Source organism: Leopardus geoffroyi, chromosome B2 (genome assembly GCF_018350155.1).
Source record: "Leopardus geoffroyi isolate Oge1 chromosome B2, O.geoffroyi_Oge1_pat1.0, whole genome shotgun sequence".
NCBI lineage: Eukaryota > Metazoa > Chordata > Mammalia > Carnivora > Felidae > Leopardus > Leopardus geoffroyi.
The window spans coordinates 41789826-41814230 of NC_059332.1; the positions used below are offsets into that span (position 1 = coordinate 41789826).

Below are 24405 nucleotides of genomic sequence, written 5' to 3' on the forward strand. Positions count from 1 at the left end.
TCTCCATTAAATGAGCTGCCTGCTGCCCTACAGCTCCCAGGAGGCATTGCGGCTCAAGGGGCCGAGGGGCGGCTTTGGGGCGTAGGCAAGGAGCGAGCCTTTGAGCGCAAAGGCCTAGGGGAGCTGTAGTCTGGTTCTCAATCTCGGCGCTGTGAGTGGGTCTTTTCTTAGGGCCTCTTTAAGGGGAAGTTTAGGAGCCCGGCGGCCTGGAGGTGGGACAGTCACCCGAAACCGAGGGCTTACATCAGAATCGAGCTTTGTGGGCGCTCCAGGGTTTGGGCCCTTAGCGAGATCCCAGACAACAGGTTTTGGACCTGAAGAGCTGCAAAATTCACGGAGACTGATCCCTCCAGCCGGCTGGCTCCACCCCGCCTCAATTTCTTCCCTGACTGCTGGCGTGCCGTCGGGGTGAGTCAGGGCGAATGCCAGGGCGGAGGCAGATGGTGGTTAGCCTAATTACGGCTGTTATTGTTGCGATGATTATGCCACCTTTACACAGTAGTCACTGCTTTATTACCAGGCTGGCACCCTCCGGGGGCTGGTTTTAGCAACCCGAGACACCGCGGTGCCATCGACACGAGGCCCAAACCCGTAAACCAGCCTTGCAGCCTGAGGGCTACAAGGATGCCCACAGCGAGAATTACCCCTCCCCTTTGTTTTGAAGTAGAACCAATCCCGGCACAGCGAGTTTAGTTTTAAAATAACCAGGGCTGTGGGAGGGGCCTGGCCCCCACTTGGGGCGGGGCTGGGGCTCCGGTTACGTCAGCCACTGCTAAGGTTGTGGCTGGGGGGAAGTAGCAGGTAATAGAAACTTGGCCAAGAGCCCAGGGGATTATTGACTTTTGACTTTCCTGCCAAGCTATCTCTCTTGCTTTTTAGGGCTCTTGCAGTCGGCAAAGAGGAAACACAGCGACAGAAACCAGTGTACAAGACACGAGAAAGGCAAAGTGGAGAAGCATGTTGCTGCGCTGGGAGTCAGGACGCCAAGGTTCAATTCCTAGCCCCATGGCTGTCTCATGATTCACCATTCACCCTGTGCCCACTTCCCCTCTTTCACAAACATCGAGATGCTCTCACACAGCCAAGAAGTAAAAAGGCCCTTCCCTCCAGATCTCAGTTTTCCCTGGAAAACTAGAAGCAGCAGCAGCAGCAGTGGCTCACCTCTGGTGATCCTTTCAGGAGTTCAGACCTGGTGGAGTCCTTGGCTTCCCCTCGACCACAAGGAGGGAGGCAAGGTGGTTGCTGTCCACGTGGCATAACTCCCCAAAGCAGTGGGAGTAGAAGGACCAAAATCTGTAAAAGGGCCTAGCAGATCCAGCCAATTTTGTGGTCTTCAGTGGTTGAAAGCACACATGACTTCTCTCTTCTCGACTCTGTTCCACTGAAGGAAGGTTATACTGCAGAGGTCAACTCCAGCCAGTGGCACAACCCCTCCAGGGAAACTGCTAATAGAGGCTGAGACTGAGGAACTCAGGAAGAGATCTCAAGAAGGATGGGGGTTGGGAGAGCCAAGTCCATTCCCCCAACATTCTCACCACCACCAGCTCTGGGCTCTCTTGATAACCAGGGCCTGCTGCACTCACCTGATAACACTTGTCCTCTCATCTTCCTGGGTCTTTCAGCCACCCAACACACACTTCCTCCATCCCAATTTTTTAATTAAGCTATTTATTTATTTATTTATTTATTTATTTATTTATTTATTTAGAGAGCACACGAGCAGGGGAGGGGCAGAGAGAGAGGGAGAGACAGAGAGAAGCCCAAGCAGGGTCTGCACCACCAGCACAGAGCCGATGGGAGGCTCAAACTCAGAAACTGTGAGATCATGACCTGGGCCTAAATCAAGAGTCAGATGCTTAACTGACTGAGCCCTCCAGGAGCCCCGAGGTTTATTTTTATGTTTAGATCTTTAATCCATGTGGAATTTATCCTTATGTATGAACTAATTTGATTTTTTTCCCTTCTAAACGGATAGGGAGCTGTCTCAAGTTACTTGTTTTAAAAAGTCACCCTCATCATACACTAAGATCTACATACACATGGATCTGATTCTGGACTCTCTCCTGTTTTATTATTTGTTTGTTTATTCCTGATCCAACACCACAGTATTTTAATCATTGTACTTTTATAGTATGTTTTGATTTCTGCTCCTTACTTCCTGAGACACACCCCTCCTGGCCTCCATGACACACTTGTTTATTCTTCATTATACCTCTCTGGCTACTCCTTACTCCCCTCCACTGTCTCTTCTCTCTCTGCTCATCCCCTAAATATTAGTGTCTTCAGGATCCTAGCTCATCCTTATTCTACTTGCCTTCCCTGGGTGATCTTATACACACCTATACTGATGACTCTCAAACACATCTCTATTATCAATGGTGTTCCTAAATATCTCTTTACTGTCCAATGGAACAGGAAACTCACTATATAAAAAATGGAACTCATCTTTTCTCCATACCTACACACCAGTAAACCTGGTCTTCCTTTAGTGTTCTCCCTTCATTGAATGGCACAACTGGCCATATAGTTGTTCATCTTAAAAAACCTGCTTGTCTTAGTAGTCTCTATCCCTTCTCCTCTTCCTGGGGACAACCACCAAGTCATGGTCATTGGACATCCTAAATATCTCTAGGGTTCACCCAATTCTCTCCACCCTACCGTGACTGCCATAGTTCAGGCCTCTTTTATCAATGCACTTGGGTAACCGCAGTCACTAGCTTTCATTGGTATTCCTGCTTCCTCTCTCATCCTCCCTGTAATATAATCTATCCACTGCAGCCAGTGTAGAGATTAAATTTATAAATTTAATCATGTCACTCCCCTACTTAAAGCTTTCAAAGCTTCCTCATCCCCCTACAGGATCAAGTTTAAACTTTTTAACATGGCTTATAAAGCTTTGCCATAATCTGGATCCTGTTTGTCTACCACAGCCTTAACTCTTTATAATGTGAACCCTTTTCTTTTTTTTTTTTTTTTTTTAATTTTTTTTTTCAACGTTTATTTATTTTTGGGACAGAGAGAGACAGAGCATGAATGGGGGAGGGGCAGAGAGAGGGGGAGACACAGAATCGGAAACAGGCTCCAGGCTCCGAGCCATCAGCCCAGAGCCTGACGCGGGGCTCGAACTCACGGACCGCGAGATCGTGACCTGGCTGAAGTCGGACGCTTAACCGACTGCGCCACCCAGGCGCCCCATTGTGAACCCTTTTCATTCCTTGGATGAAGGATGCTCTTGTCTCTCAAGGTCTCCAGGATAGGTAGGTCCTCCTCTTTACCTTTACTCATCCTATAGGTCACAGTTTCTTGGGCACATTTCCTCTGGGACCACCCCTCTCTTCCACATCAGCTAGGTTAGGCACTCGGTTCTTCGCATCCACAGCCCATGCACACCTCACTGTATATAATTCATCACGTGGGATCGTATTTATAGGTGGCAAACCCCTTGAGGACAGCGACTGCCTCCTGTTTGCCACAGTCTCCAGCACCTAGGACAGGGCCTGGCACGAAGTAGGTGCCTAGCGAATAGTGAACGCAGGAGAGAATGCGTGAGGGCGAGGGTCCTCTGGAAGGCAGAACTTAGTGTCTGAGACAGCGTGGGTTCTCTGTACAGTTAGGGCTCGGCGTACCTGTGAGGGAGTGTTGCTAGGGAGCACAGGGATCAAAACCTAGCTCGGCCCAGCCTCCATTACTGCGGCGGTGCAGTGCCCCCGCCCCTCCACCGCCGAAGCGGAAGTGGAGGCGTGGGCTTCCCATGATACCTCGCGGGGCGCCTGTTCAAACCGCACGGAGAAGAGGGAGGAGGTAGTGATGGCGGCTCCGGAGTCGGAAGTGCTGTGTCCGGCCACAGTACCTGGTAAGGACTGGGGTCCGGAGCTCGGGGAGCCTTGGGGACCTGCTTCTTCTCTACACCGCTCTCCAGCCTTTTAGCCCATGACCCTTTCTCTGGCCCTTCTTCCTTGTCCCCATTTCCTGGCTCCCGCCCGGCCCCACGGACTCCATCGCCCCCTGGGTCCTGGATCCCACTGGTTCGTCCCCGCTGTTGTCTTCCTCTGGGCGGCACTCTGGACCCCGGTTGATTACAGTTACAGTAAACTAATTTCCCCAGATCAGGGATTCCACTTTCTGAGCGGAGGCCTGGTCACGGTGTCTGAAATTCTCCTTTCCCCCAGCTTCCATCCAGCGTCACTTAAATCCCCGTAAGCGTCTGGGGTCGGGAGTCTCCTAGCCGCCACCCACACAGGAGTTTGCGGAGGGAATGTGTCGGGCTGTTCCCTCCGCAGTACAAGGGAATGAGAAGACTGACTTTGGCTTTTAAGTTTTTCAAGTGTCTGCCTTGTTCCTCTGCGCACCTACTAGAATTGGAATGGTATGAGAAGTCAGAGGAAACCCACGCCCCCCAGATAGAACTACTTGAGACTGCCTCCGCTCAAGAACCTTCCAACCTTTCGGAGCCCTTTCGCCCCAGAGACTGCATGGTGCCAGTGGTGTTTCCCGGGCCTGTGAGCCAGGAAGGCTGCTGTCGGTTTACTTGTGAACTTCTAAAGCATATCATGTACCAACGCCAACAACTGCCTCTGCCCTATGAACAGCTTAAGCACTTCTACCGAAAACCTTCTCCCCAGGTAGGCACAGGCTTTGGGAGAAAGCTGGTGGGGAGACTGTGATGATTAGACCGTAGACACCTGTAAAGGGGTTCTGAAGAGTCTTCAGGGCCTGTCAGCCTAAGCAGCTGTAAGGAATGTGTTTCAGCCCCAGGACTTTAGTCAGTTTCTCCTCACCCCAGTCATTGATATTGATAGCCTAACCCCTCTCCCATTTTCTCATTTTCTTTTTTGGAAAACTGCTATTGTGTTGCATTTTGGCTTCATGAACTGACCCTGTAATTTTAGTGTTTTTTCTCCCCCAGTTTTTTTTATTTTTTTTATTTTTTTGAGTTTATTTATTTATTTTGAGAGAATGAGCGTGCAAGCAGGGGAGAGGCAGAGAGAGAGAAAGAGGGAAGCAGGCTTGGCAGGGTCAGCACAGAGCCTGACTTGGAGCTGGAACTCCCAGACTGTGAGATCATGACCTGAGCCGAAATCAAGTCAGACACTTAACTGACTGAGCCACCCAGGCACCCCATCTCCCCAAATTTTCATCTCTTTGTTTTTATGTTTTACTTTATGGGGGGCTTCCTTGACTTGATATTCTAACACTTCTGTAATTTTTTTCTTTTTTGGCAATGTTTCTTTTTTTTTTTTTTTTAAGCTTATTTATTTATTTTGAGAGAGAGAGCGTGCGTGCACAAGTGGGGTAGGGGCAGAGATAGAGAGGGAGAGAATCCCAAGCAGGCTCCATGCTGCCAGCACAGAGACTGACACGGGGCTCAAACCCACAAACTGTGAGATCATGACCTGAGTGGAAATCAAGAGTTGGATGCTTAACCAACTGAGCCACCCAGATGCCTCTCATGTTTCTTAAAAAAAAAAAAAAAAAAAAAAAAAAAAATTTTTTTTAACATTTATTTATTTTTGAGAAGAGAGAGACAGAGCATGAGCGGGGGAGGAGAGAGAAAGAGGGAGACACAGAATCTGAAACAGGCTCTGGGCTCTGAGCTGTCAGCACAGAGCCCGACGCGGGGCTTGAACACACAGACTGTGAGATCATGACCTGAGCTGAAGTCGGAGGCTTAACCGACCGAGCCACCCAGGTGCCCCATCATGTTTCTTTTTTAAATAGCATCCTGTTGTTTCACATCTATATGATTTTCTTTTACTTGAGAATATTAATTGCTGTATTTTTGAAGTTGTCCTCTGTTCCTTTCAGTTTCTTTTAGATTCATTTTCCTGTTTTGGTCTCGGTCATGTTAGAGGCTTTTATTCTGTCTCTGGTGAGGGATACCTGGATGGCTCAGTCAGTTGAGTGTCCGACTGGCTCAAGTCATGATCTCATGTTCATGGGTTCCAGCCCTACATCGGGCTCTGTGCCGACAGCTCAGAGCCTGGAGCCTGCTTCAGATTCTGTGTCTCCCTCTCTGCCCCTTTCTCTCTCTTTCTCTCTCTCTCTCTCAAAAATAAACATTTTTTATTTAAAAAAATTTTTTTTTAATTTATTTTTGAGACAGAGACAGAGCATGAGCAGGGGAGGGGCAGAGAGAGAGAGGGAAACACAGAATCTGAAGCAGGCTCCAGGCTCCAAGCTGTTAGCACAGAGCCCAATGCGGGGCTCAAACTCACGGACTGTGAGATCATGACCTAAGCTGAAGTCGGACACTTAACCGACTAAGCCACCCAGGTGCCCCTAAATATTTAAAAAAAAAAAAACCCATAAATCGGTGAAAGCTCTGTATGCCTGGCTGGGCCTTGTGAGCTGATAGACTTCACTTCAAGGATACTGGGTAGGAATCTCGTGGTCTCTTTGGAGGACTCTAAAACATCAGTATTGGAAAGTCTTCTCTCTGGAGAAGACTGGGTGGAGGAAATTGGCAGGTGATCTAAGGGTCCTCACAGAGGTTTTCATGCAGTCCCCTCTTTTCATTCTTCTGTGATGCCTGAATTGCCAGTTCCTAAGCCTTTCTGGGGTTCTGCAGTATGAGTCATTTTGCTTTCATGGGCCTTCCCTCTGTTAGCGCTTGGTAATAAGCTCCCTTGAACTCTTCCATGTGCCTTCTGTTTTCCAAAAATTTGTTGTTGCTTTTGTCTGTTTCCCAGTTCTCTTTGCCCTTGGGAATTCTTTCTTTCCCCCCTCCCTCCCTTCCTTTTTCCCCTTCCTTTTCCCCTCATTTAGTAGTATTTCAGATGGGACCACAAATAAGCATGTGTTCAATTTTTCATGTTTAACTGGAAGACCAACTGCAGAATCACCTTTCTCAAGCCAAATTATCCCCATTTCCTGTTGTCACTCATGGCACAGCAAAATTTGCTACTTGCCATGCCACCAGATCTCCTTGACTATTTTAGTTGCTTATTTCCAGATGCTCTCCTGCTTCGGAGTACTGTCTTTCTGTTCTTTTTATTTATTTTTATTTATTTTTTAATTTACATCCAAGTTAGCATATAGTGCAACAATGATTTCAGGAGTAGATTCCTTAATGCCCCCTTACCCGTGTAGCCCACAACCCCTACAGGAACCCTCTGTTTGTTCTCCATATTTGAGTCTCTTATGTTTTTGTTTCCCTCCCTGGTTTTTTTGTTTTGTTTTGTTTTGTTTTGTTTTTTAACGTTTACCCTGAGACAGACACAGAGCATGAATGGGGGAGGGGCAGAGAGAGAGGGAGACACAGAATCAGAAACAGGCTCCAGGCTCTGAGCCATCAGCCCAGAGCCCGACGCAGGGCTCGAACTCTTGGACCGCAAGATCGTGACCTGGCTGAAGTCGGACGCTTAACCGACTGCGCCACCCAGGCGCCCCAGATTTCATTCTTTTTGATTGCTGAGTAATACTCCATTGTATTTATATACCACATCTTCTTTATTCATCTGTCGATGGACATTTGGGCTCTTTCCATACTTTGGCTATTGTTGATAGTGTTGCTATAAACATTGGGGTGCATGTGTCACTTCAAAACAGCACACCTGTATCGTTTGGATAAATACCTAGTAGTGCAATTGGTGAGTCATAGGGTAGTTCTATTTTTAATTTTTTGAGGAACCTCCATATTGTTTTCCAGGGTGGCTGCACCAGTTTGTATTCCCACCTGTCTTTCTGTTCTAAATGTGGGAAAAAATATGGTTTTGTACAAAGAATACATTTTCCTTTTTGATTTATTGCCCTCTGATAAAATCCAGCGTCTTTGCCGTGGAAGCCCAGTCCCAGAAGTCTACTGCATCCCAACAGATATCTTCAGAGGGCAATGGCTTCCCCCATCTTATCCTTCCCTTTCACCATTCTTTGTCCTCACAGGCAGAAGAGGTGATGAAGAAGAAGCCTCGGGCCACTGTTGAGGTGAGCAGCAGGAAATGCCAACAATCCCTGGCAGAACTGGAGAGTGTCCTCAGCCACCTAGAGGGTCTCTTTGCCCGGACACTAGTACCCCGAGTGCTAATCCTCCTTGGTGGCAGTGCCCTAAATCCCAAGGAGTTCTACGAGCTTGACTTGTCCCGGTTGGCCCCCAACAGCATGGACCAGAGCCTGAGCACAGCAGCTTGTTTGCGCCGTCTCTTCCGAGCCATTTTCATGGCTGATGCCTTCAGTGAGCTACAGGCTCCTCCACTCATGGGCACCATTGTCATGGCACAGGGGCACCGTGACTGTGGAGAAGATTGGTTTCGACCCAAGCTCAACTACCGAGTGCCTACCCGGGGTCACAAACTGACTGTGACCCTGTCCTGTGGCAGGCCCTCTATCCCATCCACAGTCTGGGAGGACTATGTTTGGTTCCAGGCACCAGTGACACTTAAAGGCTTCCATGAGTGAATGGGGGTGCTTCTTAATCATGAACACAATGGCTTCAGTTATCTTTCCCCCTCTGGCACCAGGTCACCCATCTTTTGCTTAGAGCTAGAGTTGTTTCCTGGTGAGAGGAATGTTCTGTTCTTCCGGCTGCTTGCCTCCCTTCCTCAGACTTCCTGGTGGGCTGATTGTATGGCTGTGGCTGTCATAATTATCATTGAACAACATCTCTTTGAATCAAAGGTTGATTTTCCCAGAAGGTGCTAGGTGAGGCATTTCTGTTCAGGGATGGAAAACAAGTATGAGTCCATAGACAGACACTCTAATGGAAGTGGCTTTTTGCTGTGGCCTTTCAGAATTTTTACCAGGGACATAATGAACTGAAATGTAAAAATGAATGGATCCATATTAAATTATCTGAGACTCTTGTTTTAAAGATTTCCAGGTTCAGATGGAATATTTTATCTTTCTCCTTGGTCTCTTATGCTCCAGGGTTTCTAGGATTTTTTCGACTGCAGTTCTTTCTCTTTATCAGCCCCAGGCTGATCTGGGAAGTTAAGAGACTTGGCCAAAGTTCTATAACACTTTGATGTCAGAGTTGGGACTAGAGTCCTCATCAGCTGACTCCTAGCCTGGCATTTTTTCCTTGTCACATACTGGTATTTGTGATCATTAAAGTATGTGTGCCCCAGGTCACACAGGGGAAGGGGGCTGAGAGACTGGGCTAAGAGAGAGTCTTTGTAAAGCCTGTGGGATCTGCTCCTGAGGCCAAATGGCCTTTTGGGGATTCTGCCTAGCCTGTCTCCATTGCAGCTGTGTGGTCACCGCTGGCAGTTACTGTTGGCAGTATTGTCCTTAGGCAAACCCTGCTCTCCTGCCTGTGGCAGTTCCTCCTCAGCTGCACCTCTGAATTGGCCCTCCTGATCCTTGCTGTTCTCTCCGGCTTGATGGTGTCCTGACTGCTAAGCACTGATGCTCTTAGTTCCTGAGAACACCTGCTTGTTTCTTGGAAGCGAATTGAAGACAGAATCCTTACCTTGCTGGTGTTGGAGATAGGTAGGTAGGTAGGTGTGTGTGTGTGTGTGTGTGTAAATGGGGACAATATAAATATTTATTATTTTTTATTTTTAAGAAGAATGTTTTTGTCTTTTAAGAAAAAAATAGTTTATATTGTATATTACATTTTAAGCACTTTATATACATTATCTCATGTAACAACCTTCCATAGTACGTATTGTTCCCAGTTTATAGATGAGGCTTGGGGAAATTGAACAACTTGCCTACATGGTGAAACCTGGATTCTAACCCAGTCCACTTGGCTCCAGAGGCTTAGTACTGTGTGGTCTTCCTCTGAAATAGTTAACCTGATTGAGTCTGCCAAAAGTGGTAGCACCGGAAGGCCTCAGGACTTCCTTTTCTGGCTTCACAATGGTTCCTGACAAGGCACCTGCCATTAATAAGTGGTAAGTAAATCTGGAATCAATGAGAACAAAAGGTCTGAGTTACTTTCAGGGCTATGACCAATTGAAGCCTATTTCACCAGTTAGAATTTCTGCTAGTTTTCTATCTGAGGATGTTGCCTTACAAAAGGAACGGGGCCATACCTCCCACTTGGGAATGGATAGACCAAAAGTCTGAGCAGAGGGAGAGTTTTCAACAGGGGAGTTACAAATTGTTTTTTGAGATGGAAGACACATTAGACCATCAGCTCCCTCAAATTTTAAAAGTCTTTATAAACAATGTCCAGATAATCAAAACAAAGTAATTATCTGGGTAATTTAGACACTTATTTCTCTCTTGGCTTGGCACTGGGGCTCAGGTCATTCTAATTCCATGAGTCCTCTCCAAAGGAATCCAGAAATGAGATCAGGTAATATTAACAAGTCCAATCTCTTTCCCTGACAACAAGCTTGCTGTAGGCATCTGTTCATCTGTTTGACCTTGGCTGGGGACTCCAGAGGTGGGTGTGAAATGAAGAGCCCCAGCTGCAGTGGGGTTCTGGCCTTTCATGTGTTGCTACCATTTGGGCCTAAAGGCAACTCTTGTGGTGCCCGAGATAGCTAAATGTAGGTGGCAAGTGATGTCATCCTTTTTGTAAATGTCATCCTTTTTTTTATTTCTCTTCACATCCTGTTTTCCCAAGGTGTAGCTCTGTACCTTGCCCAGTGCCTAGGTTTCCATTTGTCACTTGGGTGGAATAGTCCTGTGGAAGGAGTAAATAGACATCTCATGAAGACTGAAGAGAATGGAACGATGGACCCCATTCTGTAGGACTTGGGGGGTGGGGGCAGGGGGATTAATTATCTTAGATCCCTAGACTTTTTTATTATTTCAGTGTTTATTTATTTTTAAAAAAAAATTTTTTTTTTCAACGTTTACTTATTTTTGGGACGGAGAGAGACAGAGCATGAATGGGGGAGGGGCAGAGAGAGAGGGAGACACAGAATCGGAAACAGGCTCCAGGCTCTGAGCCATCAACCCAGAGCCCGACGCGGGGCTCGAACTCACGGACGGCGAGATCGTGACCTGGCTGAAGTCAGACGCTTAACCGACTGCGCCACCCATGCGCCCCATTGTGTTTGTTTATTTTTGAGGGAGAGAGCATGCACAGGGGAGGGGCAGAAAGCAGGAGACAGAGGATCCAAAATAGGCTCTGCGCTGTGAGCACTGAGCGGAATGGGGGGCTTGAACTCACAAACTGCGAGATCATGACCTGAGTGGAAATCAAGAGTTGGGTGCTTAACCCACTGAGCCACGTAGGTGCTCCAGATTCTTAGACTTTTAGAGCCAGGAGGATCACAAATTCTTTACACAATTCTGAGGCTAAGAAGGGACACAACTGGAGTGAAATAATACGGCTAATGTCACTGTTCTGTTTTCTTCCCAAGCCCCCATTCCATATAGAATGAGGACTCAATAAATGTCAACTATTTGAAGGGCTCAGGGAAAGGCAAAAATATCTATGGAACTGGGGACCTTCAATCCCACACTGTAGTCTACCTATGTTAGGGGAAACTACGCCATTACTGTCACAGCTGAACACATGAGGTCCCCAACGCAAGAAGGAAAGTATGGGAGCTAGTGTGCGACCCAGCTTTTCTGAAGGGCTGGGTGGGGAGCAGGGCTGGCCTGAGGCTCTAAGAGGGCGGGGCCCACAGGCAGTGAGTGGAATCCTTACTGCCCTACGGAGGGCAGGGCTTTGGTCTCCATGGAGACAGCTTCTCCTAGCAACCTGGCAGGCGTTGAGCCGAGCCTTGGGCACGATGGACGCAGAGAGCCTCCTGCTGTCGCTGGAGCTGGCGTCCGGCAGTGGGCAGGGCCTCAGCCCGGACCGTCGGGCCTCTCTACTTACCTCTCTTCTGCTGGTGAAACGCGACTACCGCTATGATCGGGTCCTCTTCTGGGGCCGCATCCTCGGCCTTGTCGCCGATTATTACATCGCGCAGGGCCTGAGTGAGGACCAGCTCGCACCACGCAAGACCCTCTACAGGTGGAGGCAGAGGCCCCGGGCTACTGAAGGGGGCGCCACTAGGAGGCTGGGATGGGGTGGGTGTGGATGGAATCGAAAGGAGCGAGGCCTATAGGGCAAGGTGGGGTGGGGGTGGGAGGCATGAGAACAGCGCAGAGCAGGGACGGGACAGGGGGAGGAGAACAATTTGGAGGCTGGTGGGTTTATAATAGAGGCCGGGCTAAGAACGTAGGCAGAGCAAGGTGAAAGTTCCTGGACAATGGAGACCTGGAGTGGACGCTAGGTACGTCCTGGTATTGAGGGCAGTTTGGAAAGGGTTAGAAGCCCTGGAGGGTAATGAAGTACTGTTTAGAAGGGGATGCAGGAGCATCTTTGGTGGAGTAGGAGTTGGCTCACAAAAGGAGGCAGTCTAGGAAGTAGAGAACCAATGCAGAATAGTAGAAGAGGGATATCAAACTGGGGAAAATTCACTGGACGCTACCATACAGGGCCATCCTGCTAGTCTTGACTACCCGCAGCTATGCTGGGAAGCTCACCACCTTACAAAACAACCCTTTCAGGCCGCAGGGAGTTGGGAGACTTCATGTATCTGTCGTGCATCAATGCAACATTGATTGGATGCGTTCTGTGTAGACAGGGTTACAAAGATGGCCGAGTCTCACCAGTCTCCAAGTTATTCACATCCTAGGAAGGAAGACTGACACATAACCCTGCAATTACAGCAAAGTGTGTTAACACCTGAACAGAAATGTATACAAAGGGGGACCAAGGCCTTCTAGAGAGCAATTAAATAAGACTGCTAAGGGAGTTAGAGATCTGTTGAGATCTGAAAGCTGATGAGTTCCTCAGGAAGGTGTGAGGGAAAGGCATGCCAGTTAGAGGGAATGGTTCTGCAATCTTGGCTGCAATGGACTTGGAGTGTTTGGGAGAACAGCAGGTAGGTAAACATGATAGTGGCGGGCAAGGGTGTTTATGCAGACTGGATGGAGAGGCTCGGGGAGGGGGTGGTTGAACTTTGTTTGTAGGCTATGGGGAGCCATTGAGGGGCCTTAAGCAACAAGAGCCTGTTTATATCTGAGTGGGCATGCCAGCCTGGAATTGGGTGAGCATTCAGGAGTGTGTTGCAGTGTCCGGATGAAGGAGACTGAAAGGAAGAGGTAGCTGAGGGAATAGGGGAGGAGATGGGTGGGAAAGATGTAGACGGTAGCACTGTCAGGACTTGGGTCTGAATGGGGCAGGTGAAGAAGAGGTCAAGGTTGACCCTCCTTCCAGCTAAGGCAGTTGGGTAAGTGCTGGTGCCACCCACAGGGACAGAAATCCGGAAATAGGACTAGGGAAGCCCCAGTGAACTTGATATGAGGTGACTGAGGAGCAGGGTCATAAGGAGGCATATTAAAGTACAAATCTGAAGTCCAGATAAAAAAATCTGGACTGAAGATAAATATTTGGGACTCATTTTGTTCCATAAGATTTTATCTCTTCAGCACCTACTATGTGCCAGGCATTGATCTAGGCACCAGGAATTCAGTAGTAAATGAGACAAAGTCCTTGCCTTTATAGAATTTACATTATAGTGTGTGTGTGTGTGTGTGTGTGTGTGTGTGTGTGTGTGAGAAACAATATATAAACACACATACATTGCATGTCTGCTGGTGCGCAGTGCCGAGAGGGATAGAGAATACAGGATGGGGTACTGTTTTAAATAGGGCGATCAGAGACAGTCTCTCTGATAAGGTAACATTTGTGGAGAGGCCTGAAGCAACTGAGAAAGTGAGCTATGTGTTTATCTGAAGGAAGAGAATTCCAGGCAAGTGAAAAGAGCTCAAGGCAGATGTGTGTTTAGTGTTGGTGGAACCCCATAGAAGCTAGTGCGGCTGGAGAGGAGTAAGTGAGCAGGAGCATTGTAAGACATGAGGTCAGAGAGGTAAGGGACCGAGGACAATCTTGCAGGGCATTGTGGGCATTGCAAGGAGTGGGCTTCATGGGAAGTATGGGAAGCTTGTGCACAGAGACATGATCTAGCAGTTGGGTGGGAATGAGACTGAAAGGGGAGCAGGTATGGAATTGGGGAGACCAGTTAGGAGGCTACTGTAATATCTAGGTAAGAGTAGACAGGGACTTGGACCAGTAGGGAACAGTGGAGTGGTAAGAGGTGGTTGGATTCTGGATACCAACTAGACAGTACCTAAGTCTCTTAAGAGTCAGGTGGGCCAGCCTGCAGAGAGAAAAAGAGGGGCAAGAATAGATCCCTGGGAATATTTAGGGCAGTGAAGGAGGGAGAAGGGAGATGTCAAAGGAAACAGAAATGGAATGCATTTGTTGGTTTTTAGGTCCCATGAATGACCTCCTAAGCCATTTTTTGGGGATGGTGGGGGCAGAAATGACCATGTAGTGGGCAGAGTGAAGGGGAGGGGAAGAAAGGCTTTCACAGAGCAAGTTGTTTTGGGATATTTATTTAGAGAGCGAGCGTAGGGGAGAGGGGCAGAGGGAGAAAGAAAGAATCCCAAGTAGACTTAATCCCACAACCCCAGGATCATGACCTAAGCCAAAAATAGGAGTCAGATACTCAACCGGCTGAGCCACCAACGTGCCCCTGAGGTGTGTTTTTTTTTTTTTTTTTTTTTTTTTTCAAAGTAGCCCTCCCATCCAACGTGGGGCTTGAACTCATGACTCTGACATCAAGTAGCATATACTCTACGGACTGAGCCAGCCAGGCACCCCTGTTCTGAGATTATTATTCAGAGCTGGAGAGAGAGGAGAGGGGGACAGGAAGAGGATATTTTTTAGCAGGCCATGGACTTGGGGGGTGTTGATTTGGGAAGCTGAGAAGTTTTGATGTTGAGAAAGGAGCCAGGAGAGAGGGAAGGGCAGAAAGATGAGCAGCCTGCGACACAGGCCAAGTGGGTTAGAGTGGAGGGGAGGATGCCCTCTCCTGGTGGGAAGGGAAAGAAGCATCTGGCTGGTCAGCGCTGGAGACCTCAGAGGATGGGTCCTGCGGCCTGAGCTGGCTTCCCTGAGAAATGCGGGAAGACGGCCATGCTGTTGGTTCAGTAGGCAGGCTGAGCATGAATTTGGGGTTCAGCAAAGCGGAGTTGCCTGTAATTGAGGTTCTAGAAACTCATCAGGAATCTCACAGTGCAGATATCTAGGAAGAAGTTCTTGGAATTTTGGCATACATGAAGCTTTTGTGAACTTTTACAAAATAAAATGGAATTTGCATCACATGTGGGGGTGGGGTACACCTTCCAAGGGGGGAGCTGTGACTGACTCTTTTCTTGAGCTTCATCCCTCAAGAGAAGGGGCAGTGGCAGGAAGCCTAAGTGAGAGGGGTAGTTGGGAACCAGGTCCGTGGGGATGTTGTTGGCAGCCTGAACTGCATGGAGTGGAGCCTCTTGCCCCCTGCCACGGAGGATATGATGGCACAGACGTCTGTGGTGAAGGGCCGCTTCATGGGGGACCCCTCACATGAGTATGAACACACTGAGCTGCAGAAGATAAACGAGGGCGGAAAGGTCCTTGAAGAGGAAGTGGTGGTAAGTGAAGACAAGAGGAGGAGGACAAAGAAAGCCTGGGCTATCCAGAACCCAGCCCAATAGAAATTGTGGGGGCATCAGCATAACCCCACTCAGCTCCTGAGCGACACGAGGGAGAGTGGATGAGCCACTCTGTCAGCCACCTGGCTCTGGGCAGGGGCGGGGAGAGGGGGGTCTGTGTTGCGCTCTGGGGCACTGGGATGTGCACAGCCTCTTGTATCTTTTTATATGTTTTTATTTTTCTAGATAATATATCCACATGGTTCGAAATTCAAAGACACAAAAAGGAATTTAGCGAAAATGTCCCTATCATCCCTGTCTACTGGTCACCCAGGCCCACTTTCTGGGAGAGGGGGGGCATCAATGTAACCATTGTATGTGTATGTGCACGCGTGTCCAAATCTTGCTACACAAATTGCAGTCTGGATCAGAAGCATCACCATGCCCTGCCAGTTAGGAATGTACAATCTTGGGCTGGGATCAGGATCTGAATTTTAACACATTCCAAGGGGATTCGAATACACATTAAAGTTTCAGAAGCTCAACTTCCGAGGCACTTTATGCAAATGCAAGCCTCGGCAAATACCTTACCTCTACATAGTCTCTGTTTATCTTAAGAGAAAACAAGTGGCAGCATATTATGAACACAGCTCTGCACCTTGCTTTTTTTTTTACCTAATATATTTTGGGGGTCTTTCTATGTCAGTGCTCTAAAGAGCCTCCCCATTCTTTTTACCATTGCATGAATGTACCAAATTTCACGAGCCTTATTCATGAAATGCAGGTCTCCAAGTTTTAGCTCTGACAAGCAGGGGCACAGTGAATGACCTTGTACATAACGTCATTTCCATTTTATGTTCACACTGTCTGAAGGTTCAATTCCTACAAATGGAATTGCTAGGTCAAAACATAAGGAGCTCAACATATTGAAACTCGACAAACCTGGAATTCAAAACACAGTCTTTGCCCTTGAACCTGGATGATACCAAAAGTCTAGGTCTAGGCCTGTGATGCCTCACCTGGCATCCCCACTCCTCTTCCCCTTTCCCCCTGATAAACTTAACCCCCCTGAGTCTTATTCCTGTAAAATTGGGATACTTATAACTACTTTGTAGGCTTGTGCATATTACATGAGGTGACACAGTTGAAGCCCCTGGCCTGGCCACATACTGAGTCTTAGTTTCTATCTAATTTATAAAATTTCTTGTTGGCAGCTCATGGGAAATAGGTGGCTGAGTGACTCTCAGGGTCCCTGGTGACACATTTTCCCTGTCAAGTGCTGCTTTTCCCACAGACACCTCTATGAAGTCCTTTTATTCAGGGTGACCCTTGATATTGATTGTAACCAAATTTCATCTGCATAAAAATGTTATAATATGAGGTGATGCTTGAGAAATAATGTTAATTTAAAGAGCAGCAGGATCTGAAACAATATGAACTGTGACTCTAATTTTGTTTATATATATATATATATATATATATATATATATATGGAAATATACCAATATGTTATTAGTGATTCTCTTTAGGAGGTGGGATTTTAAGTGGTTTTAATTCAAGTATTTGATTTATTTTTTAAAGTTTATTATTTTGAGAGAGAGAAGAGAGAGAGTTGGGAGGGTCACAGAGAGAGAGAATCCCAAGCAGGCTCTGCACCATCAGCCCAGAGTCTGATGTGGGGCTTGAACTCATGAACCACAAGATCATGAACTGAGCCAAAAGAAACCAAGAGTTGGCTGGTTAACGACTGAGCCAGTCAGGCACCCCTCCTTTAAGTATTTAATAAATGATTTCTGTATTACCTAATATTCTACAACAAGCATGATTGCTTTTGTATTTTAAAAAGGCAAAATAAGGGGCGCCTGGGTGGCGCAGTCGGTTAAGCGTCCGACTTCAGCCAGGTCACGATCTCGCGGTCCGTGAGTTCGAGCCCCGCGTCGGGCTCTGGGCTGATGGCTCAGAGCCTGGAGCCTGTTTCCGATTCTGTGTCTCCCTCTCTCTCTGCCCCTCCCCCGTTCATACTCTGTCTCTCTCTGTCCCAAAAATAAATAAACGTTGAAAAAAAAAATTTAAAAAGGCAAAATAAGAACATTTAAATATGATATGTTTCTGGAAGAGAATATAAGAAGCTGTTAATGGTGGTTGTCTCCAGTGAAGGCAGTTGGGGGGCTAGGGATGGGGCAAGAGAGACTACTTTTTTATAGTAGTTTTGAATATTGCACGATCAGTCTGTATTAACAATTTAAAAAAGAGGGAGGGAGGGAGGGAAGGAAGGAAGAAAGGAAGAAAATCTTGAGCGGAGGGAAGGCGAGGGCTTGCCCAGCATGATTTTCCATGGAGTTGGCATTACACTGTGGTGACCCAGGTCAGATGGTCATACAGAGGGCCTTTGCACCAGTGGTGAGTGGGCACAGTACTCTGGCAGGATGGCTCATCCCGTCTCCTTAGGTCCAGATCAAGGAAGAGACCCGCTTGGTGTCTATCATCGACCAGATTGACAAGGCTGTGGCTATCATCCCCCGAGGAGCCCTTTTTAAGACCCCTTTTGGACCTATCCATGTCAATCGGACTTTTGAAGGTGAGTTCTCCAGGGCCCCTCTCAAGGGCAGGAAAGCATCTCTTTCCAAGCACAGTCGGATACATTCTGAGAATTCTGGGGAAACTGTTCACTTCCTCAGAGAAAGAACAGCTGTGGCCATATCACTTGGAAAGATGTGCCCAATGGCCTGGCATCGGTGGTTGGCATGGGCTGCCCAGTCACTGGACCCCACTCTTTTCTGCCTGAGGGTTCTCCTACCTGGGTCCCAGGCTTTGCGTGGGTCTGGGCTCCCTGCCTTTCCCACCTTCTTCCTCCTTGATCTCTCCTCATTGCAGGGCCTGGGCCAAGCTTTGGCTGACAGAACACTACTCCTTTTTCTCCCTTTAGTTCTCGGTCAGTCTCTGACTGAGTCGTTTGCAGGCCCCTCCATGTGGTCCCTGTGCGTGGAGAAAGGGGGTGCTGTGTGGTTTGGGGCTGACCATACCACCTTCTTTTAGGACTCTCCTTGTCTGAAGCCAAGAAGCTCAGTTCCTACTTCCACTTCAGGGAGCCTGTTCAGCTGAAGAACAAGACCTTGCTTGAGAAGGCTGACCTGGATCCCTCCCTGGACTTCATGGACTCCTTAGAGCATGACATCCCCAAAGGTAATAGCCCATTACCTTGAGGACATTGGGTCCGCCCCCAGGTCAGAGCAGTGGGCCATGCTATCTCCCATTCTCCTCTGAGATTGGAACCAAGGGCCCGAGTGAGAACGGGTGGCTCACTGGAGGTCCTTGAGGGTGGGGGCTTCCCCAGGACCCAATACAGGCTCAGCTCATAATAAACAGATGGTACATGTCTGCAAACAAAAGGAAGTACTGTCTTCCACAGAAAGGAAGTCCCTCGGTGCCTCTTCTGATTTCCATTATTGGTCTTGAAGGAGGCAGGTTGAGAATCCTCCCCCAACCATCTCTGAAAAGATCCCTGAAAATACCAGCCACACATCCATCTCCATTGTAAGTTCTGCGGTTAGATCCGGTGCTAATCACATAGCTGGTGCTCTGTGAGTGGCTGCTGACCGACCGAAGGGCAAACCACCTGCTAAGGAAATGAGTTCTGTACATTTGCTTCCTGCTATGTGTGTGGTACTTTTTAACCTTAAGACGTGCAGCCTCCGAGGTCTTCCCGTTCTTCAGGGCCCACCTGGCCCAGGCACACACCCAGAGTTTGGGGGATGGGGTCACAGAGACCCCATTTCCTTCCTCTGAGCTTCGCAAGCCCTGGGAAGACGCTTTTGCTCGGATGCCCTAGCCCAAGACAGTTGCCAGGCTCTGGGCAACTGGGAGCCAGACTCAAGGTGCTGATGCAGCACCCCTGCCTCTTCCTCCCCGTGTTTGGTGTTTCTCCAACCGGAGGGACCTGCTGTTGATGATGGCAATGCTAGGGACAGCGATAAGGATAGTAATGATGACACATAAAAGCAATGGCACTACTTGTGTGCCAGGCATTACACTCAGCCCTCTCCATCCCTTATCGTCACAGCAAACCTGGGAGGTAGAGACCGTTGTTATCCCCATTTTACAGGTGAAGAAACAGGGCTAAAGTCCACGACACAGCAAATGTTAGAGCCTTAGACTCCAGGCCTCTGGCATGAACTGTGGTGTCAAGTAGATTAGTGTTTCCTTCTAAGCGGGTAGTGGGAACAGCAGGACAACACCCACGCCCACCACACAGGGGAAACACTTCTGAGGAGCCACGGCCACTCCCAGTCAGGGTGAGAGTGGGATGGCAGAGGCAAGGGCTCTGGGCTGGGATTCCGAATCTGCCACTTACTTGCTGTGTAACCTCGGGCAAGCTTCTCAGTCTCCCCGTGCCTCCATTTCCTCATTCCCCCAAGGGAATACTGACCTTTTCTACCTCATTGGGTTGTCGTGAGAACTGAGTTAGTGCGCACACAAAATGCTTATAGCAGTGCCTCACACACAGTAGGGGCTCAAATGAAAATCAGGAATTCTATTAGTGCTATTTTGAGCAGCAAAAAGGCCTTAGAGGGGAGTTGGGGCAGGCCAGGGAGGATGGAGAAGGCCAAGGGGTAGGAGGCCTGGGGCAAGGCGGCAGGAGCTGCCAGCGGCTCGTGAACAGGTCTGTGACAATAAGGCACTGGTGCATGGAGGGATGAAATAGGGCCACACAAGGATCTGGAGGCCATTTCATGGCTACTGAAGCATCCCAGGGGCCAGTGATGGTCCCAAGTGGGTAAGGGCTGACAGCAAGGAATGGCCACTCTCGCCGCTGCCACACAGGGGTACCCAAGTCAAACCTCCCGGAGCTTAGAAAGGGGCCCATGGTGTGGGGGATGGAAGTGTGTGTGGTCAGGGGAAAAGCAGACACTCTGATTTTGCTCCCAGACTCCCTTACCTGCCAGGGAAGGAGCAGAGGGTGCTGGGAGGCTGTCTGCAAAGCAGATAGTGGCTGCAGGGGCCTGGCTGCTAAGTGGGGCCCAGGAGTTCTTCCCTGGGACGTCAGCACTGGCTGGAGGAATGGATTTGGGCAGTCGCTTTCTGCCCAGGTAGGATCAGTTTCCTTTCTGGGACTGAGGTGACTGTTTAGGGGACTCTGTCACCCGTTAGCAGGTATGGTTTAGGTTGGGCCTGTCCCCAGGACTCCTGCTCTCTGTGCCTGTGGAGGAAGGGCCAGCTCAGCAGCTTGTTCCTGGGCAAGCCCTGGCTGAAGAGAGGATGAGGAGGGACGTTGCCTGGTGCCACCAGTACCCTCCCCGGCTGTCCTGCTGTGCCCTGGGGTCTGCAGAGTTTTGTGGGAGTGGGTAGTTTTGGGGGCAGCCTTCCTCCTTGTGCATGAAGGGCAGCAGCCGAGAGTTCTCGGAACTTGGGCTGCAGTCAGGTGGGACAGATGGAGCACCAGGTCAGGCCAGACTTCTCGGCAGCACTCTGCCGTTCAGTGCTCCTTAACCTTTCACTGAACAGATAGCCACTGAGCAGGTGCCGTGTGCCAGGCTGCAGGATGCCGTCGTGCCCAAGACGGACACCGTCTTTGCCTCGCACAGTTTTGAAAGATCAAATGAAACTGGATGGGTAGTGAAAATGTAAAATAGAAGGTGCCTCACACAAAAGGTCACCGGTGCCCTGGGGAGCAGGGCTCCTCTCCTTACCCCACTTGAAGGCTGGAGCCCACAGATCTCAGGAAGCTGCCAGGTGCCGGACCGCTTGGGCTCCAGCACTTGTGAGCCAGGCAGCAACGCCCAGTTCAGGCAGCAGAGGGCAGCAAGATGCCTGCCTGCCAGGAGAACTACCTTTCAAATGTGGCCTTGGTTGGGGAGGAGGCAGGGGACAGGAGTCAGGAATGCTGCAGACAGGTGAGGAACACAGTGCCCAGATCAGCTTTCTCTTGGGGGTGTGTGTGCAGGTGGCTCCTTCCACCCAGTCCCTTGGAAGCCTGGCTGACGGGTGCTTCTGGACCAGGGGGCTTGCCCATAACTTGTGGCCCTGGTGTGGGGGGAGCGGCTGCTCTGAGAAAAGGGACCCATGGCTATTTCTGTGTGTGTGAGAAGTGTGGGGCTGATTTGAGAAAGTTTAAAACCATCTGCTGTGGCTGGAGAGCCCTGTTCCCCAGTCTGGCCCACTCGCCCCCTCAAATGTAATCTCAGAGCTTTGCTACCCTTTTTTCCAGGAGGGCAGGAGAATGTAATTATGACACGTACCCTAGACTGAGGCTTCCACTAGCAAAGTGAGACCCCTGACCCTGGGGCAACCCAGGAGGACTTCCTGCCAAGAGGCTCCATTCCTGATTTACTAACTTGCCCCCCAACACATCATCAAAAAACAGCTTGTAGAGGACTGGCTGGCTGCCAGGGAGCAGGACGCGCGTTTTGGGGACTTGGGAGAGACCAGGACCATAGGAGGCTGCTTCCTCTGGAGTCTGAGAGGACATGGTGGCAGTGGCTGGGTCCAGCCTTTCCAGCATTTGCAATAAAAGTGGGTGAAGGTGACAGCAAGTGCCTGGCTCTCCAGGTAGATGCTACGTGACTCCTGGCACGTTGAGAGTCTGTGTTTCCTGGGCGACCAGCTGAGCCAGGGACAAGGAGGACAGGAGTGTGACAGGAATGCAAGGGAGGGAGGGAGGCAGTGCTGTTGGCTGGCCGGGCCCTCACACGCCACTTCCGTTCTCCATCAGCACCCTGCAGCCTGCTTGGCACTGCCCCCTTACCCCAGTGGGGGCACTGCATTTCTCTAGCATCCCTGCCATCTTTCCTCTTGCTCTTGGTGGGGGTGGGGCCCCTTCATCTACTGGGGAGCAGGAGGTAGGGGGCCAAACTGTAGGTGGGCAGCCTTGTGCAAGGGAAGGTCAGGAGCCGGCCCCTGCCAGGGTGTGTCAAAGGGCTGGCAACTGTGAACTGAGAGCAGTCTAGGCTGGGGGACTCCAGGATTTCATTTCTCCAGGGCATTTGGCTCAGGCAGGCTGTAAGCTGCCCTCCTGGGTGGGCAGAGACAAGTGAGGCAGAGCCTGACCCTTTTCAGTTCAAGAAAGCTGTGGGACTGTGGGCTCCAAGGGCAGGGACTGTCCCCAGATGGTGCTCTGGGTACTGTGTGTGACTGGATTGGGTCGGGGGGTGGTTAGGGAACGTACCTTCCTGGGGTCTGTGCTTCTGGCCAAAAGCTGAATACGGTGCACCGGGACACTTTGTTCTGTCACACCCTTGCTCTCATTGCCCTCAGGCAACCTGTTTTCTGTAATGAGTGACTGGGAAAGCAGCAGGCTAGGGCCTCTCGAACTCTGAGGGCAGGTCTGGGAGGCAGAGAACCTCAAGTGCCCAGACAGGAAAGTTGTAGGAGCTAGGGGAACTACTACCCCCTTTTCTGGCCAGCCAGTGCCCCAGTCGGGGCTGGTAACCCAGGGGCCCTCTTCCTTCTCGACGCCGCTGGCCAGCACCGTGTGGGCTTGGGGGAGTGGAGTGAAGCCCACACTGTGGCTCCTACTTCACCTTCTCCTGAAGGGGCGGTGGCACCTGGCGCAGGCTGCTGCAGTGCTCAGCTGGGCTCTGAGCCGGCGGCCTCTCCTGAGCAGGCCTGTGCCAGCTGACCTACATGCACCCGGGGAAAGCTCTGGCTTTGACCTGGGGAAGGTGATGGCCCCCTGAGCAGGGTTGAGCCGCCGTTGGGCCCAGGGGCTCCCGGTGGCCAGGTCTCTCAGACACAGGGTGGCCCCTGGTGGGTGCGGACTGAGCCGTGAGGCTGTTGGGTGTGGAGTGACCAGGGTGGGCCGTGGCTGGAGGAGGCCTGTGGGAAGCTGGGGTGGTGGGAGCCAAGTAGCCGGGCCGAGCTGGCAGCCGATGAAGGCCTCAGTGCAGCTCTCAGTGCATCACTGGCTGGTCCAACACCAAAACCTTCAAAGCATTTGCCTTTCTGGCAGGGCCCGGAGCAGAGCTGTGGCTGGGCCGGGGAGAGGCCTCAGTGCGCAGGGGAATAGAAGCTCCAGATCTGCATCCAGAGGCGATTTTCCCAGGCTCCTTCCTCCCACACAGGGGCTCCCTCCCTTGGTTCTGGAGCTGGATCAGGCCCTTCCCGCCAAGTCCTCATGGCTGCACAACTCAGCCCCGGGCTGGGCCGCTTCTGTCTGGGGAGCAAAAATCCAGGGCAGAACCCAGCACACACAAAGGCTCATCAGCTGCAGCCCAAGTCCCCTCCTGCCAAGCATGGCTCCCAGGCTCCCAGCTGCCAGGAAGGGCTATTGAGCTGGGAGGCCCGAAACAGCCCAACTTCTGTGCGTCCCCGGTCAGGTCTAATCCGTCCCGGAGCAGAGGATTCTGGGGCTGCGGAAGAGAAAGCAAAGTGGCTAAGAGGACAGACTGCACCAGGACTGCAGGCCACTGGTGACTACCTCTCAAATAGGGCAAGGAAGCCTGGGAAAGCCTCCCGGAGCTGGGCCCCATCTCCCCGGCCTGCAGACTCCACTTCCTCCCCCACTCAACCTTTAACTAGACTTGCTGACAGGAACAAAATGGACTAGGGTGTGCTTCACCTCTTTTCATTTCCTTTGCCCTCCCTCTGGAAGTGGTTTTAATGAGCAGCAAAATGGCTAAAAGGCAATCAGGAGGAGGAAAGCGCCAGATAATTAAATTGTCTTCCCTTTTCCCAGCGGAACCTTAGCACCCAGGCCAGGCTGCCTAGGAACTGAGGGCCTTTGCACACAGGGTAGGGCTCTGGCTCCATGGCATCCAAGGTCTCCCCTCCTGCCCGCTTCTTTCCAGGGTCCTGGAGCATCCAGATGGAGAGGGGCAACGCACTGGTGGTGCTGCGCAGCCTGCTCTGGCCAGGCCTCACCTTCTTCCATGCTCCCCGCACCAAGAACTGTGGCTACATCTACGTGGGTACCGGTGAGAAGAACATAGACCTCCCCTTCATGCTCTAGGGGGGGGCAGGGGTGTCAGCCTGGAGGGTTTATGTAGAGTCTGAACATTATTTTCATAAATTGCAGTGGATTTGCTCAGTCTGTTCTGT

General features: G+C 50.2%; 2 protein-coding genes and 1 long non-coding RNA gene across 7 annotated transcripts; all 3 read left to right on the top strand.

Annotated features, from left to right (window-relative positions):
- Nucleotides 1-161: 161 nt before the first annotated feature.
- On the top strand, nucleotides 162-1111 carry LOC123608428. Its single transcript, XR_006717228.1, has 2 exons — nucleotides 162-408; nucleotides 880-1111. It is a non-coding gene; the product is annotated as an uncharacterized LOC123608428 (long non-coding RNA).
- Nucleotides 1112-3196: 2085 nt separating this feature from the next.
- LOC123608426 (MAD2L1 binding protein) lies at nucleotides 3197-8810 on the top strand. 3 transcript variants are annotated; one of them, XM_045498377.1, is made up of 3 exons: nucleotides 3197-3257; nucleotides 4357-4622; nucleotides 7882-8810. In XM_045498377.1, the coding sequence occupies exons 1-3, from the start codon at nucleotides 3227-3229 to the stop codon at nucleotides 8392-8394; spliced, it is 810 nt and encodes a 269-aa protein (XP_045354333.1). In that variant the 5' UTR covers nucleotides 3197-3226; the 3' UTR covers nucleotides 8395-8810. The 3 variants fall into 3 exon arrangements, with proteins under 3 accessions (XP_045354333.1, XP_045354331.1, XP_045354332.1); XM_045498375.1 differs by lacking the exon at nucleotides 3197-3257 and adding an exon at nucleotides 3264-3853 and having other exon boundaries at nucleotides 4170-4622; XM_045498376.1 differs by lacking the exon at nucleotides 3197-3257 and adding an exon at nucleotides 3264-3853.
- A 2704-nt stretch (nucleotides 8811-11514) lies between these two features.
- Nucleotides 11515-24391, top strand: RSPH9 (radial spoke head component 9). 3 transcript variants are annotated; one of them, XM_045498371.1, is made up of 5 exons: nucleotides 11515-11860; nucleotides 15207-15372; nucleotides 17821-17950; nucleotides 18409-18555; nucleotides 18782-19027. In XM_045498371.1, exons 1-5 carry the CDS (start codon nucleotides 11634-11636, stop codon nucleotides 18826-18828), a joined length of 717 nt encoding a protein of 238 aa, XP_045354327.1. In that variant the 5' UTR covers nucleotides 11515-11633; the 3' UTR covers nucleotides 18829-19027. The 3 variants fall into 3 exon arrangements, with proteins under 3 accessions (XP_045354327.1, XP_045354326.1, XP_045354328.1); XM_045498370.1 differs by lacking the exon at nucleotides 18782-19027 and adding an exon at nucleotides 24156-24391 and having other exon boundaries at nucleotides 11523-11860; XM_045498372.1 differs by lacking the exons at nucleotides 11515-11860; nucleotides 18782-19027 and adding exons at nucleotides 12024-12776; nucleotides 24156-24391.
- Nucleotides 24392-24405: the final 14 nt, after the last annotated feature.

What these genes read in the sequence shown, in the direction of transcription:
- RSPH9 (XM_045498370.1), top strand. Translation starts at nt 11,634, where the DNA reads ATGGACGCAGAGAGCCTCCTGCTGTCGCTGGAGCTGGCGTCCGGCAGT. An exon ending in TCCTTGAAGAGGAAGTGGTG is followed by an intron (nt 15,373 to 17,820) that starts GTAAGTGAAGAC and finishes CCGTCTCCTTAG; the next exon opens with GTCCAGATCAAGGAAGAGAC. An exon ending in TGTCAATCGGACTTTTGAAG is followed by an intron (nt 17,951 to 18,408) that starts GTGAGTTCTCCA and finishes ACCTTCTTTTAG; the next exon opens with GACTCTCCTTGTCTGAAGCC.
- LOC123608426 (XM_045498375.1), top strand. Translation starts at nt 4,290, where the DNA reads ATGAGAAGACTGACTTTGGCTTTTAAGTTTTTCAAGTGTCTGCCTTGT. An exon ending in ACCGAAAACCTTCTCCCCAG is followed by an intron (nt 4,623 to 7,881) that starts GTAGGCACAGGC and finishes TTGTCCTCACAG; the next exon opens with GCAGAAGAGGTGATGAAGAA.